The 14227-nt window shown below is 45.1% G+C and overlaps 1 protein-coding gene across 1 annotated transcript in view; it reads left to right on the top strand.

The window, feature by feature from the left end:
- Positions 1-14227, top strand: part of CMYA5 (cardiomyopathy associated 5) — an 84277-nt gene continuing 70050 nt past the window's right edge. The window contains exon 1 of the mRNA XM_014857010.3: positions 1-743. Coding sequence (XP_014712496.3) covers positions 592-743 — 152 coding nt within the window. The 5' untranslated portion in view covers positions 1-591. The remainder of the gene's footprint in view (positions 744-14227) is intronic.

Here is a 14227-nt window from a genome sequence, read left to right as displayed (position 1 = left end):
CAGCGGGGTCACTTTGCTATCCGGACACCTTGAGCAAGCTAGCTACCCAAGCTCTTCTGAGCCTCCGGTTTCTCATCTCTGAAGCCAGCTTTGCACTTCAGCCCACCACAGCAGAGTTGTGGGGGTGATGAAAGCGAGCCCCGTTGCCGAGTGCCTGACCTAGCAGGCGCTCTGCTCATTGAGGAGTAGGTACTACTAGGCTGGGATAAAGGGCCCAACAGGTAACTCGGCTGGAATCATCAACCTACCAGACCCACTCTGGAGGGAAGAGAGGCGGGCCGGCGCCTGCCCCGGCTCGCCTCGGCTGCGGCCCGCCTGCGCCCCTGGGAGGGTGCTCTCCGGGGCCCGCGGGCCTGGGCCGGGGAGGGCTCGGCAAGTTGGCAGACGCGCGGGGAGGAGGAGAAGCTGAGCCCGGGCCCCAGAGGCGCGGTGGCGAAACTTTTGACGCCTTCTATTTAAAGTCGCGGGCTCGCCCGCCCCCGGGCCGGGAACCCGAGCCGCCCTCCGGGGCCGCGCGGGCCGGCGGCGCAGTCCGAGGGAGAACAGCAGGCGCGGCGGCGGCTCCGGCTCCGGCTCCGGCCCCGAGGCGCGATGGCGAGCAGCGACAGCACCCACGCCGGGGAGAGCGCCTTCGGCTCCGACGCCGACGAGGAGGCCCCCCGAGCGCTGGAGACCGAGGAGGAGTCGGAGGGCGAGGAGGGCGAGGACACGGCCGCGGAGTCGGAGGAGGAGCCGGACGCCAGGTAGGTGGCCTCCCGCGGGCGCGGCGAGCGCAGGCGACCGGGGGGCCGCGCCCGGCCCGGGCCCGTCTTTTTCAGCTGGAGTTCGTTTCCCTGCAGCTCAGCGCTTTCTCTCTGGGGGCGCCGTCTTGGTAAAGAACTGGAAGGTGAAGGTGCTGGCTGTCAGCTGGAGTGACAGGCCCGCCTGCCGCGGCGAACTTCCCCCCCTCCTCCCCCGGCCCGCCCCCCAGCCCGGCTCCTTGTGACCGGCGCTGTTGCTCATTCCTGCGGATTTACTTAGGGTCCCGCCGAACTACAGGAATGTGCAGAAACGCTTGCATTTGGCCCAAGGCACAGGCACAATCTTGAAAGACGGAGCTAGAGGAGAAGGGGGTATGAGGTAGGGGTGGAGGCAGAGGCAGGGAAGGCTGCTCTGGAACCTTCAAATGCCTGGAGGTCTCTTGGATGCCTAGCACGGGGCCAGGCTGCTATAAGGGGACTTTATTTTGGTGCAAAGGCCCATAAATTATTTGAAGAAAAGAAGCATGAGTTTCAATAACCCCTGTTCTTAAAATCCTGCTTCTTTTTCTCATGGTCCCAAATATCAACGTCTCAATAAATGTGAACCTGGTTGGGTAATACGAGGTGAACACATAGGTCTCACTCCACTTGCAGCTCCTTCCCTCCCAACCTTCGTGAAGGCCCTGAAATGAGAGCAGTGGGACTCATCTCCTCTCTGTACGGATTTGTTTCTACTTTCACTTATTCTCTTTGAGTATGGGTTGTGTTTTTGTTTTGTCAGTCAGCGATGGCCCTTCCTGAATCTAAAACTATCAGTAGAAAGGCTCTCTGGGTGACAGATGGATGTGCAGCGTTTCAGAATGCCCATCTTACCCAAAGTGAAAAGTGTTGCCCGACCAAAGCCAGCAGAGCTGATGTTGAAATGCTCAGAAAGTGTCATTGATTAGGGTGAATAGTCAGTCAGATAAGAAGTCTGAAATACCGGCCACATATTTACCAAGCAACTACCAAGGGGGGAGCGGGCACAATGCCTGCCCTCAAGGACTTTACGGAAGAAGTTAGAGAGCAATACGGGGAGCATGAGACTATGTGCTGAAAAAATGAGAGGGATGGGGAGGACCAACCTCGGGTTCTGTGGAAGGTCAGAAGAGAGTGTAATGGCCTTGAGAAGAAGGGGCACGACCTGGGCCTTAGAGAACGGGCAGGAGACACAGAAGAGAAGGCACCTGTGGGAAATGGAACAGGGAGTAGGGACCTGTGAGTCTTGGGCAGTGTTGAAAAGGGGAAATCTGTCAATCCCAGCCTTTATAATCTTTCCCTTAGTGGTGTTCGGGATCCTCATATCCTTGTCCAACCAACATTTACCCGCAGGGAATCTAAAAACTCATTTACCCTAAAATGCGAGCAGCTGACAATGATGCAAAGCTCCACTCTGAGATTGCATTGTGCTCTGACCAAGGTCAAGATCAGGTAAAGATTCATCTGCAGTAAAGTTCAGCTTGCTCTGACTACAGATGTAAGGTGGACACCAGGGCAGGGGGCAGAATGAGCAGAGTGGAGGGAAACATGAGGGAAGAGGTGTGGGGAGGGGGACCCTTGAAAACCATCACATTTTTTTGTTTTGGATTTGATGATGCGGGTAACAAGAAATCAGTAAACTTCCGAGCAGGATTTAGGAGAACGGATTGGTGTTATTGAAAAATTAGCCTGATGGGCAGATTAGAAAGTTGGGTTTGGGGAGGGCTCAGCTCAGACGGGCAGCGGCAGAGGGAAAGCAAGGAGACGTCTAGGGACTGAACCACAGTGGGGGCGAGGGCAAAGGAGGCGGTAGCTGTAAGTAGAGGTAGAGAGGTGTCAGTGGGGAGCACCTCCTCGGGGAACTGGGAATCCCTGAGTTTCTCCTACTTCAAAGCCTTGTCAGAAATCAGACTGTCTTGTTGTGTGTGTTTGCAAACATGGCCTAAGCTCTTTTTCCTTCTGACACTAGAGGTGAGAACTAGGAATGTTCTCTAAAGGCTGGGAGGTAAGAATGATGTTCCCTCATTCTTCACCCCGTCCTTCGTGTCTTCCACCAAAGTTTTACAATTAAGGGAGGGCCCAGCCCACTCTCTATGTGCCAGTCTCGGTGCTAAGCGTTAACATGTGTTTTTCATTTTAAACCCCCCCAGCAACACTGTGAGGTGACTGTCCTGCTGCAGATGAGGAAAGTGAGGCTCTTTATCATTTGCTGGGTTTAAGGCAGGTAGACATAAGAACTGAGATGTGAGTTTGGGTCTGTTTACTCCAAGCCACCGCCAGGCTTTCGCCACCTCCCTGCCTTTGCAAGAGGGAGCCTTCCTTACTGTTGGTGAAACTCGAATGGCTCCAACCAGCTTCCACGACGAAAGGGCAGGAGAGCAAAAGGAAAGACCTCATCTCTTCGAATAATAGTGGGAGTTTTCCCCTTTCTTGAATGGAAAAGTTGCCTCTGCATTTTCTCAGAGGTTCATAAATATTGTGGAAACCTTAAGGATGAAAAAGGTTGATAGTGGTTGTCTCCGAGTGATGGGGTAATGGCTAAAATGTTTTCTTTATATTTATCTGTATTTTTCAGTTTTTCTATAATGAACATATAGTGCATTTTATCATCAGAAAAAATAAACTTTACTTTTAAAAGTTCAAAAGGCACAAAGTGTAATCTACTTGTAAATCTTTTCTTTATCCTTTCAGGGACCATATATAGAATTATCTACATCCACCTTTCTGAATCAAGGGAAAAAAACCCTTTAATTATAAAAATGCTTTTCCAGTGCAGGAAAGCTCACCATTCCACATGCTAATACTTATATTGGATCAGAGAACTACCCTTCCAATGTATCACTCAGTGATATGAATATGCCATATGGCATGAAGAGGCCCGCGTGTGGATCCTATTAGCCATTCTATCATGGGAAAATTCCGTATGCTCCCTGAACCCCAGTTTTCTCATCTATAAAATGGGAGTAATAATTCCTAATTCATAAGGTTGTCATAGGATTAAATAAACTATGGGAATGTGTGTAGGAGTGCTCAGCCTTTAGGAGTTTCCAGTAAGTTTAGTTTCTTACACCCCTTCAGATGAATCGGTATTGGCAGCAAAGCTTTCCCTTCTGCCCACCATTCCTCAAAGAGGGGAGAGCGATGGCCTCAGTTTTCAATGTGAGTAATGATCCTGTTTCACTTTGGCTTCCCTGTGTTCATTCATTCACGAAATCTTCATGGAATGCCCGCTGACGTGGACCATGCAAGGTGCTGGGGATACAAAAATTCCTAGAATCCATTTCTGTCCTCAAGGTGTTCACATTCTAGGTGGAGAAAATAGAAGAGATTTCAGGAAGAAAAGGTCTGTATGAAGCTCCTCAGTGGGGAGAAAGTCCTGGGCCATCCAGCCTAGAAGGACTGGGGAAGGCTTCACCTGGGGCCTTTTGATCAGGGTCCTCGCTTGTCTTGAAGTGCCCAGAGGGCCTGTAGTTTGTGGATGGCAAAAAGAGATTTTCGGGTTGCTTAAATGTCATACAAAAGTTGTATGTGAAAAGCAGATAAACCACAGGATGTAGAGCTGCGAGAGGCTTAGAAACATCTTTCCCCAACCAATCCTGTTACGGATGCAGAAACGGTGTCAGGAGACATGGGTTCAAAGTCCACAACTTTTTCATAGTACAAGTGGGATTAAGTCCAGGTGTCTGGACTCCAATTGAATGTTAGTTTATTCCTCCAACAGATGTGTATTGAACTGCTACTATGTACCAGGCACTTTCTAGGCACACAGGGTACAGACTGAACAAGATGAACAGAGTTCCTGCCCTCCCAGGAGTGACTTTCCAGTTTGGGGAGACAAATAAACAAATGCATAATGTGTCGGGTAGCAGTAAGTGACCTGAGCACAAATATAGCAGGATCAGGGTTATACCGTTTTGGATGAGTTGGTGAAGAAAGCCTCTCTGATGAGTTGACATTTGAGCAGAGATTGAAGGAATGAATGTTCTCAAGAAAGGGAAGAGCTGGTGCAAGGGCACTGAGGCAGGAATGTGTGGCTTGTTGGAGGAACACTAGGAGGTCAGGTCGCTGCAGCAGACTAAGTAAGGGGGAGAGTGGTGGGAGATGAGTGTGAGAGGTAGTTGGGTTACAGATCATGTAGGGCTTTGTAGGCCGTAGTAGGGCCTTCAGACTGTATCCTGAGTAAAATAGGAAGCTGTGTACTGTCTAGCATATCACTCAAGGTTGAAAAAAACCCAAGATAAACGTGGCAATTGCAGTATTCCGTTAAATAGTAACCCCCCAAATGTTCATATATTCATTCAACTGATATTTCTTGAACACCTACTATAAGCCAAACACTGTGCTGAATGTTTCAAATCCTGGTCTCCCTTATGGAGGGAGATATGTAAACAGACACTCATTATTTTTATGTTTTTCTCACTGTAGACCCATGAAGCCCGACTCTTTTAGTCTTTCTCACAGATCACTTAGAAATTTTTCAGTATTTTTGTTTTGGATCATTTTCTGTTGGTCAATTTTAAATTCTCCATTTAAATACAGAGGATTTTTTGCCACAGCAGTATCAAAAACTTAAAAATCACCTTTAATTGCAGCTTTGCCCATGCCGGTATAAAATAGATCTCTCTAAGCTGGTAGAATTAAAACTGTTAGTGACATTTCCATTTAACTAATCATTGTAGGAAGCAAACCTCTTGGAAGGTGAAGGGGTTTGTAAATGGTTTTTGTTATTGGTACGGAGCGCTCTGTTTCCATGTATCTATTTATATGGTGTCTCCCACTGCTGTGCTTACCTAGGTGTTTTGACAAGTGTGTTATCTGAGCTGGCCCTCTTTTGAGGTCAGTGGAAGGAGCTGAGATGGGAGGGGTGACTGCTCAGGATGCCAGAGACTGAGGGCGGAGAGAGGATAAAACCGAGGCGCTTGGAGCCATAAACTGAAGAGCTATTTAAGTGTTGGCTGCATGGGCATCACATGCCCTTGGTAAGACTTTGACTCAATGTGGAGAATACAGCAAGAGTTGGAATTGCTTTTTCTTTAAAACAGCAAACCTACTAAAGTGTAAGAAATATTGACTGATAGAATTTTGCAAAAAAAAAAAAAAAAAAGTGTCTCCTTTTTCCTGGATATTCTGAACCTAGGCATAATGAAAGCCTTGACAGATTTCAGACAATATAACCAAATTCCCCTTCCTACCCAGAAAACTTAGAGAATCATGTGCAAGAGGTTAGCACCTAAAATAGTAATCTTTGGTTTAGCCACCATTATCCAAGAGAAATATAACGTGAGCCACATATGTAGTTTTAAATTTTCTAATAGCCACATTACAAAAAAAGTAAAAAGAAATGGGTGAAATTAATTTTAATAATATATTTTACTTAACCCAATATCCAAAGTAGTATCATTTCAATGTGTAATCAATATAAAAATTATTAATGGCGTATTTTACATTTTTTTTGTGCTAAGTCTTTGAAATTTGAAGCGTGTTTTACATTTACAGCACGTCTCCATTCCCCCCACCTAGCTATATTTCAAGCGCTCAGTAGCCACATGTGGCGGTGGCTACCATATTGGACAATGCAGAAATCCATCAGCTTCCCTGGAACCCATAGAACTGCTCCACGGATAATGAGCTCTGCATGCTCGGCCCTGGGCTAGGCACCAGGGACATAAAGGTGATTGATAGCACACTTGCTTCTCTCAAGGAGCTCTCAGTCTGGTGAGGGGAAGCACTTAATTCCAACATGATGTCATAAGCACTACACTAAAGATATTAACAAAGGACTAGAGAAGAGACATATATTCTTCTTAAAACCAGATTTAGAAAGGTTTTGCAGAGGAGATACTGCAGCTGGGCAGAAAGATATTCCAGGCACAATATGGTTGGTTAGTCCTCTAGTTCCTGGTCCTAGCTGTTGTGCTGCTAATTGCTGGTCTGTCTGAGCTTTCTTTTTCTCATCCAGAACCACTCAGGATTTCCAGGACTGAGAATATTTATTGAATGAATAAGTGAGTGACATGAATAACTGAACAAATGCATGAGCAAGTGAATGTCGGGTCATCCAGACTCCTGCAAGAAGCAGATATAGCTGGGATATTGAATCTGTTAGATTAGGTAGAATTTCGTTGGTTGTTGACCATTCATTTACCAGGGATTGACAATGCCCAGTGACTGTGGAAACACGGTAGCTTGGAGGGGACAGTGATAAGTACTGAGGGATTGTTCAATTAGGATGTCTGGGTCATCATTCCCACCTTCTGTGACTTGTCAGAAGCCTCCCCTAGACTGACCCTTGAGCCAAATCATGGATGGAAGGGTAAGAATAGGCTTTGTTTTTTGTCCAGAGGAAAGTCCTCTGTGAAGGCAACTGGAGTGCATCCAGTTCCAGAATTCCACATCCTAATCCGATCAAGTCCGAGATATGTGGGAGGATGAATTGATGCTACTGTTCGGTCTACCAAACTCTAAATGCTGAAAGCCCTCTCATGGAGCCGTTACTATGTTTGCTTGGTTGAGTATACTTCTCTTTAAAAAAAGTCCACATGCTAAATGGAAATTTACGTTCACCACAAATTTCCTCTTAGTGGCTGATTTAACTAAGGCACTTAAAATTGGTGATCTGTAAATACAATTAATTTCTTCCTGTTATGACTTGTTAAATTAACATTTATTGAGTGGAGCATAGGGTGAGGATAGTGTGCTGAAGTTCCATAAAAGCCCACAAGAGAAAGTGAAGTAGAGACGTTTGTCACTCACAGGTCTTGGAGGAAGTACATGGCGTATCTCAAGGGGCCACATGGGGAGGCCAAGGCAGAGTGCAGGCAGAGAGGCAGGACCTGGGACACACACCTTTATTAGGGTGCATGGGTGGAATGCTTTGAGGCTCCCAGGCTAAGTCTGCATCGGTCAATTCCAACCAAAATGAGTGGGGTTTTGGTAAGCTCCAAGGAGGCCTTACCTGAGGGAGACACAAGGGGAAGGTGCTGGAATGTAGGGGAGAGTGTTGATCCCCAGGACTGTTGGGGAAGTCACATCAGGTTCTTCCATCTGCTTGTGACTCTGTGGGCTGTTATCTAGAGTGTGTGCTGGCAGGAGGGGCTAGTATCAGTTTAAGGCCCCCGGGGGCCACTTGGTTAAAAAAAATGGATGCCAGGGCAGCAATAGCATGGAGTAGCTTAGCTAAACTCATGACACCTCTGATCTCAGAAATGTGTCTACTATGAGAAAGGAGGCTCATTCATTCAACGAATATTTATTGAGGATGGACTGTGTGTGAAGCAATGCAAACATGGAGTGAGGCAACCAAACAGCTTCTAATCTTTAGAGTTTAGTCTCCGGAGAGGGCAGACGTGAAACAAATCATCTCACAAGTAACTAGTTGAAGAGAATGCCTTGGTAAAATGAGTTGGCCTCGGGAAGCTGAGGTAGGGGTCCAGTAGGACCCTGGTCCTTCAAGTCCCAGTTTTTGAAGCCTCCTTGCTCATTCCCCTGGGAGATTTCTGTCAGTCTCTGGGTCCGTCTTGCTAGCACTTCTCTATCAGCCTACAGCAAAAGGTCTCACGGTCCTGTAGTTCAAGTCTGGCAGGAAAGCCTGGCTGCTGCTGACCCTTATTCTAGAAGACACCTTAGCATCATCTCCCTGACCCGCTTATGTTTCTGATGAGTGAATAGAGACCCAGAGAAGGGAAGCGAAACCAGCACTGACTCAAGGAATATCTGGACCGTTCCAAGCAGTGTCACTTGTGATTTTGAGTTATTTTCACAATAGCTCTATGATACAGGCATTGTTTTCATTTCCACTTTATGGAAGAAAATGTATGCTTAGCAGCACTGAGTAATTTAACCCATATCGGACAGCTGGTAAGTGTGCCAGGGCTTCCAGCCCTGGTCTAATGGCAGAGCCAGAGCTAGAAAACTCATGGGTTCAGTGCTTATCTCAAGATTTTATATATATATACACAATATGCACATGTCTGGTCTTTATTAACCAATTTCTTTCTCTTTTTTTTGAGTGTAAATTTAGTTTTTAAAAATAATTACTTCAGTTTACTTCTAATTTTAAAAGCAAAGCATAGAAGACTCAGAAAATCTACATAGAAGACCCAAGAAAATCTACATAGTAGCTAATCCTGACGAGCACCTTAGCTATATTAAGTTTCCTAATGTGTACTAGGGAGAGTAGATCTTATGTTTAAAAATAGACATTAGGCAATCCAGTGAGACTGAATCCTCATAAGGTCAAACAGAGCAACACCAGAATAACTTCTGTGCGCGCTCTATGGGGTCATATGGTAAGTGCTCAATAGGTGTTTACCGTAATACCAATAAAAGTGACATCCTCTGCTTAGAAACAGAATTTTATTGGATTTACCATGATGCACTTTGAATTTTCATATCTAGTATTTTTTTTTTTTCAAGAGAGAATGTGCAGAAAAGAGTGAGACAACAGTGTTTGTCTCTTCTTAGGGTTTTGGGATCTCCAGGAAGGACTTCAGTAAATCCCCTCTTTGTCTGGCACCTTTCTGGCATAAAGCAGGTTACAGCGCAGAAACACCTGGTAGAATTGACAAGACCTGGGTTATCATCCTGGCTCTGCCACTTACTAGCTGTGTGATTTGGAGCCGGATGCTTGACCTCTCTGCGTCTTTACCAAGCCTGCAAAGCCCTACCTGAGCTGCTTACCTCTCTCAGCTCGTCTCATCCCTTTCTGCTATGTTTGCTGCGTTTCAGCCACGCGGTCTTCTTTCTGAAACTCCAACATATTAACCCTGTTCCTGCACCCAGGTCTTGACACTGCTGTTTTCTCTCCCTAGTACACTTATTCCCCAGATCCACTCTGCAGGTTTCAGTACAAACGTCACTTTCTTAGAGAGGGTTTCTCAACTGCCCTGCCTCACGGCTCTCTTCCAGGCTTTCAGTATCACATTATCACCATTTCACATTGCCCCTCATAGCACCTGTCCCTATCTGAGATGCTATCTTTTTGTTTATTTATTGTTTCTTGCCACCACTAGAGTGGAAGCTCCATGAGGGCAGGGGCCCTGCTTCTCTGCTGCATCTCCAGCAGATAGAACACAGTGTCCTGCACACAGTAGGTGCCTAAGAAATGGTTGTTGAATGAATAAGTGGTTGGATCTCACGACAAAACATTTTGTCCCAGGATCTCAGGTTTCCTTCTCTGAGATCAACACTGCTCATATCATCACACTCCTAACAAGTCATCTTGTTCTTAGGAGCCAAAACAGGGCCCGGAGAATGAGAACGGAGTGGTAGTCTTTGAATTTGGCAAAATGCAAGTCAATAGAGAGAGATTAATGACATAGAAATGCAAGCCCCTTGGAGAGGGTTAATAGTGTAAACCTGTCAGCATCTGCCTTAGATTGGATTCCCTTTTGAACAAATCCCTTCAAATACAGGATGTAAGATACTGTCCTGGGAGAAGAGGGCCCCCACTTGGGTGCTTAGGAGAGGAGTGAGAGGGCACCACAGGCAGACAGTGCTATAGATGTGCCTCAGTCTCTCCTGCTCAGAGGAGGAGCCAAGGATGTTACCCAGGAAACCGCAGAAAACGACTCTCTCCCAACCCTCGGCTCAGATTGCTCTGGGAGAAAGGATATTCTCATTTTCCTGACTCCTTAGAGACTCCAGGATACACAAGGCGGGCTGGGGGTGGGAGAAAGCACACACAGTTAGCAGTGTTGATAGAGGAGCTAAAATTGCCTGATAACCAAATGTGTAGTTAAATCGGCTGATAGAATTAGGACGCCTACTTTATTCGCAGACTTGACCCTTTGAAGGAAAATCCCAGCGGAGTCCCTGGATCCCAGCCTAGGTTGGCAGGGAGCTGCAGGGTGACCCAGCCTCTATGGCTGCAGGGCCAAGGCAGAGAGAGGGCTGCTGGCCTCAGAACATCAGCACCTTATCATCTGAATAACTCACAAGAATCGGTGGCCTACTTTATCTTGGAGAAAAATGACAAGAAATGGCAACCATTTCTTAGAGTTTTCTTTCTATTTCTCTCTGCTCCAGTTCCTACTTGCTGCTCAGCCTGCCACAGTTTCCACTGGTCAATCCCGTAAGTTCCCTTAGATGAGTCTGCATAGTTTAAGAGTTTAGAATCATGAATTCAGAAACTCAGGGTTTAGTAACAACACCGCCACTGAACACGTTTCCATTTTAAAGCCTGTGTAAGTGATTTTCTCTAGATGAGGGGTGCTGCGTGGTCCCAGGGTCTATGTCAGTTAGAGTTTTGAGCTGCAACAGAAGCTAACTGTGCCTGATTTAAGCAGAAAATTGCTTTATTCAAAGGATATTGGTAGCTCATAGAATCCTGAGAAGTGTGGAAAAGTAGACTTAGGGAGCCAAGAACAACCTTCAAACCATGCCTCAAAACTGGTCTGATGAACTATGCAGCTCAATTACAAAAAGACAAATAACCCAGTTCAAAAATGGGCAAAGGATCTGAATAGACATTTCTGCAAAGAAGATATACAAATGTCCGATGAGCACATGAAAAGATGCTCAACATAATTAGCCATCAGGGAAATGCAAATCAAAACCACGGTGAGATACCACTTCACACTTACTAGGGTGATTATAATCAAAAAGACAAAAATAACAAGTGTTGGTGAGGATGTGGAGAAATTAGAATCCTCATACACTGCTGGTGGGAATGTAAAATGGTGCAGCTCCGTTGGAAAACAGTCTGTCAGTTCCTCAAACAGATAAACCTGGAGTTATCACATGACCCAGCAATTCCACTCCTATGCATATACGCAAGAGAAATGGGCACGCATGTCCACATAAAAACTTGTATACATGTTCCTAGCAACATAATAGCCAAAAAGTGGAAACAACTGAAATGTCCATCAACTAATGAATGGATAAGGAAAATATGGCATATTCACACAATGGAATATCATTTGGCCATAAAAAAGAATGAAGTACTGATTCATGCTACAATACGGGTAAACCTTGAAAACAACACACTAAGTAGAAGCAGACAGACACAAAGGCCCACATAGTGTATATTTCCATTTATGTGAAATGTCCAGGATAGGCAAATCTAGAGAGACAGAAAGTAGATTAGTGGTTGCTTAGATCAGGGCAAGACTAGGGGGATGATGCTTAAGGAGTATAGGGTTTGTTTTTGGGAAGATGAAAATGTTCTAAAATTAGTTGTGGTGATGGCCTCACAACTCTGAATATATTGAAAGCCAATGAATTGTACACTTTAAGTGGGCGAATTGTATGTGAATTATATCTCAATGAAGCTGTTTTTGAAAAAACGTTCTCTGGTGAGGAAATGGTTGCCATTACTACTGGGCACAAGATGTCACGATTTGTACTGTTGCCACTTCCATACCAGCAGCTCAATATTGCAACAGCTGTAACCTCTGCTACCACTGGAGAGAATGAAGAGCTCCACCATCTATTTCTTTCATCAGTAGCTCTTGAGTCAGTCTGGAATGGGTGGGAAGGTCAGCACTGGGAGAGCAGCTGGCATTGTCAGCACTACCTCCTCCAGGACTGCCAAGTGGGGAATTTACCAAATGGGAAGAGAGGTCAGATGTCCACTAGAAGAGCATGGGCCCTGGGCTAGGCTTTCTTCAGTTTGTTACCTGATCCTCAGAACATTTAATACATGATGCAGTAGGTTTTGCCTTTTGTATGGATGTAAAAACACATTATTTAAACAGTGGAGCAAATCAACTGGTTAATATTTCCATAAGGAATTTAATTGAAAATATAACACAGAGCAATGACCAAATACAGCCATCTGAGGTTGAAGTACTTTTTCTCATTAAATATCAGCTAAATCTGACTATCACTGTTTGTTCTAGATTTGACTTTTCATTTTATGGTAAAAACAAACAAGTCTTTAATTTAGGTCTCAACATGACCTATCTTATACACTTGGGTATCTCTGCTTTAGGGTTTCAAAGCTCTATTGAAATTTCTTCACTATCTGTAATTAGAGAGTTCATTCCCTTCTAATCCCCCCCCCCTTTTTTTTTTTGAGGAAGATTAACCGTGAGCTAATATCTGCTGCCAATCCTCCTATTTTTGCTGAGGAAGATTGGCCCTGAGCTAACATCTGTGGCCATCTTCCTCTATTTTTCAGGTGAGATGCCTGCCTCAGCACGGCTTGATAAGCAGCAAGCCCCAGGCCACTGAAGCAGAGTGTGGGAACTTAACAGCTGTGTCTCTGGCCGGCCCTGCCTTCTAATCCTTTTATCTGTATACCTAGGTCAGTCCTCCTGTGAAGAATTGTGCTCCAACTCACAAGATGGCTACTATGTCCCTGGTCAAGGGGAGAAATGAGACTCAAGTAGTGTCAGAATTCTCTTTTCTGAGATGTACAGTTGGACCAGCTCTCTCAGCATAACTTTGGGGATGGTTTTCCCTGAATTCAGGTTTAACATGATCACAGAAGTAGTGTTCTGGCACTAGAAAGATTTCATTTTACATTTCTGTTTGTTTGGGGACTGTGTGTAATTTGTCTTTGGGACACATAGTACACACTCATAGATGTTTGAGTGACTGACAGAATAAGTAACGATTGGGTGACGCAGGGAAGAAGACTTAGAAAACTCATCAATTTTGCTTTGTTATGCTTTCCAGAGGTAATCATTGTTAAGGAGATGACTTCTGTCTTAATTAATTATGTCTTATTAGTAAATCAAAGTGGATTTATAGATCCACAAAGTTTGGACTTCACAAGGTTAATTCAACATTGGAAAGGAAAAGAAAGAGAACAAACATATGGAACGTTTGTTATTTGCCAAGTATTGTATGAGGTATTTTACACATATCATTTCAACACAGCTGCCATATGAAGTACATATTAGTCTCCTGTTAACTGACGTTGACCTTCAAGCTCAGGAAAGGAAGGGGAAGTAATTTACCCAAGCGCACACAGATAGTGAAGTCAGGATTTAAACCCAGGTCTCTCTGAAGTGAACATGTTATTTCCACCATTACCCCATGCTATCTCTATCCCATGGGCTCAGGTATGTGGTATATACTTAGATAATGAGCCTTGGTTTCTGTCTCAAGAATCTTACTGTCAAGTAGAGACACATGGACAACACCAATTGTGATAGTGTGAAGTAGCGTAAAAAAGCACTGTGGGAGAGTTTTCAGAGGAGTACTCCGTGAGCAGAGAAGTCCCGTAAATCTCAAGTATTGTATTTCATATCAGAGAGTGAGCCAGCTCAGTCGCACTGATGATCTAAAAACAACTCTCCAGGCAGGGCTCGCAGGGCCCGCAGTGTTGATAAGAGGTGGGTAAGAATGGAAGGGTCTTGTACAGGCCCCCGATAGGAAGGCAAATTAATAAACCTTCTGGGGGGAAGATTGGCAAAGTGTAAAAAGCCTTAAAAAATAAATTTGTTTTTGACTTTTATCAAATTCTACTTCCTAAGGTGTAATTCTAAGAAAACAAATGTGCAGAAAGAGGTGACTATAAA

Source organism: Equus asinus, chromosome 9 (assembly GCF_041296235.1).
Source record: "Equus asinus isolate D_3611 breed Donkey chromosome 9, EquAss-T2T_v2, whole genome shotgun sequence".
In the NCBI taxonomy this organism is placed as follows: Eukaryota; Metazoa; Chordata; class Mammalia; order Perissodactyla; family Equidae; genus Equus; species Equus asinus.
This window is presented reverse-complemented; position numbering and strand designations above follow the sequence as displayed.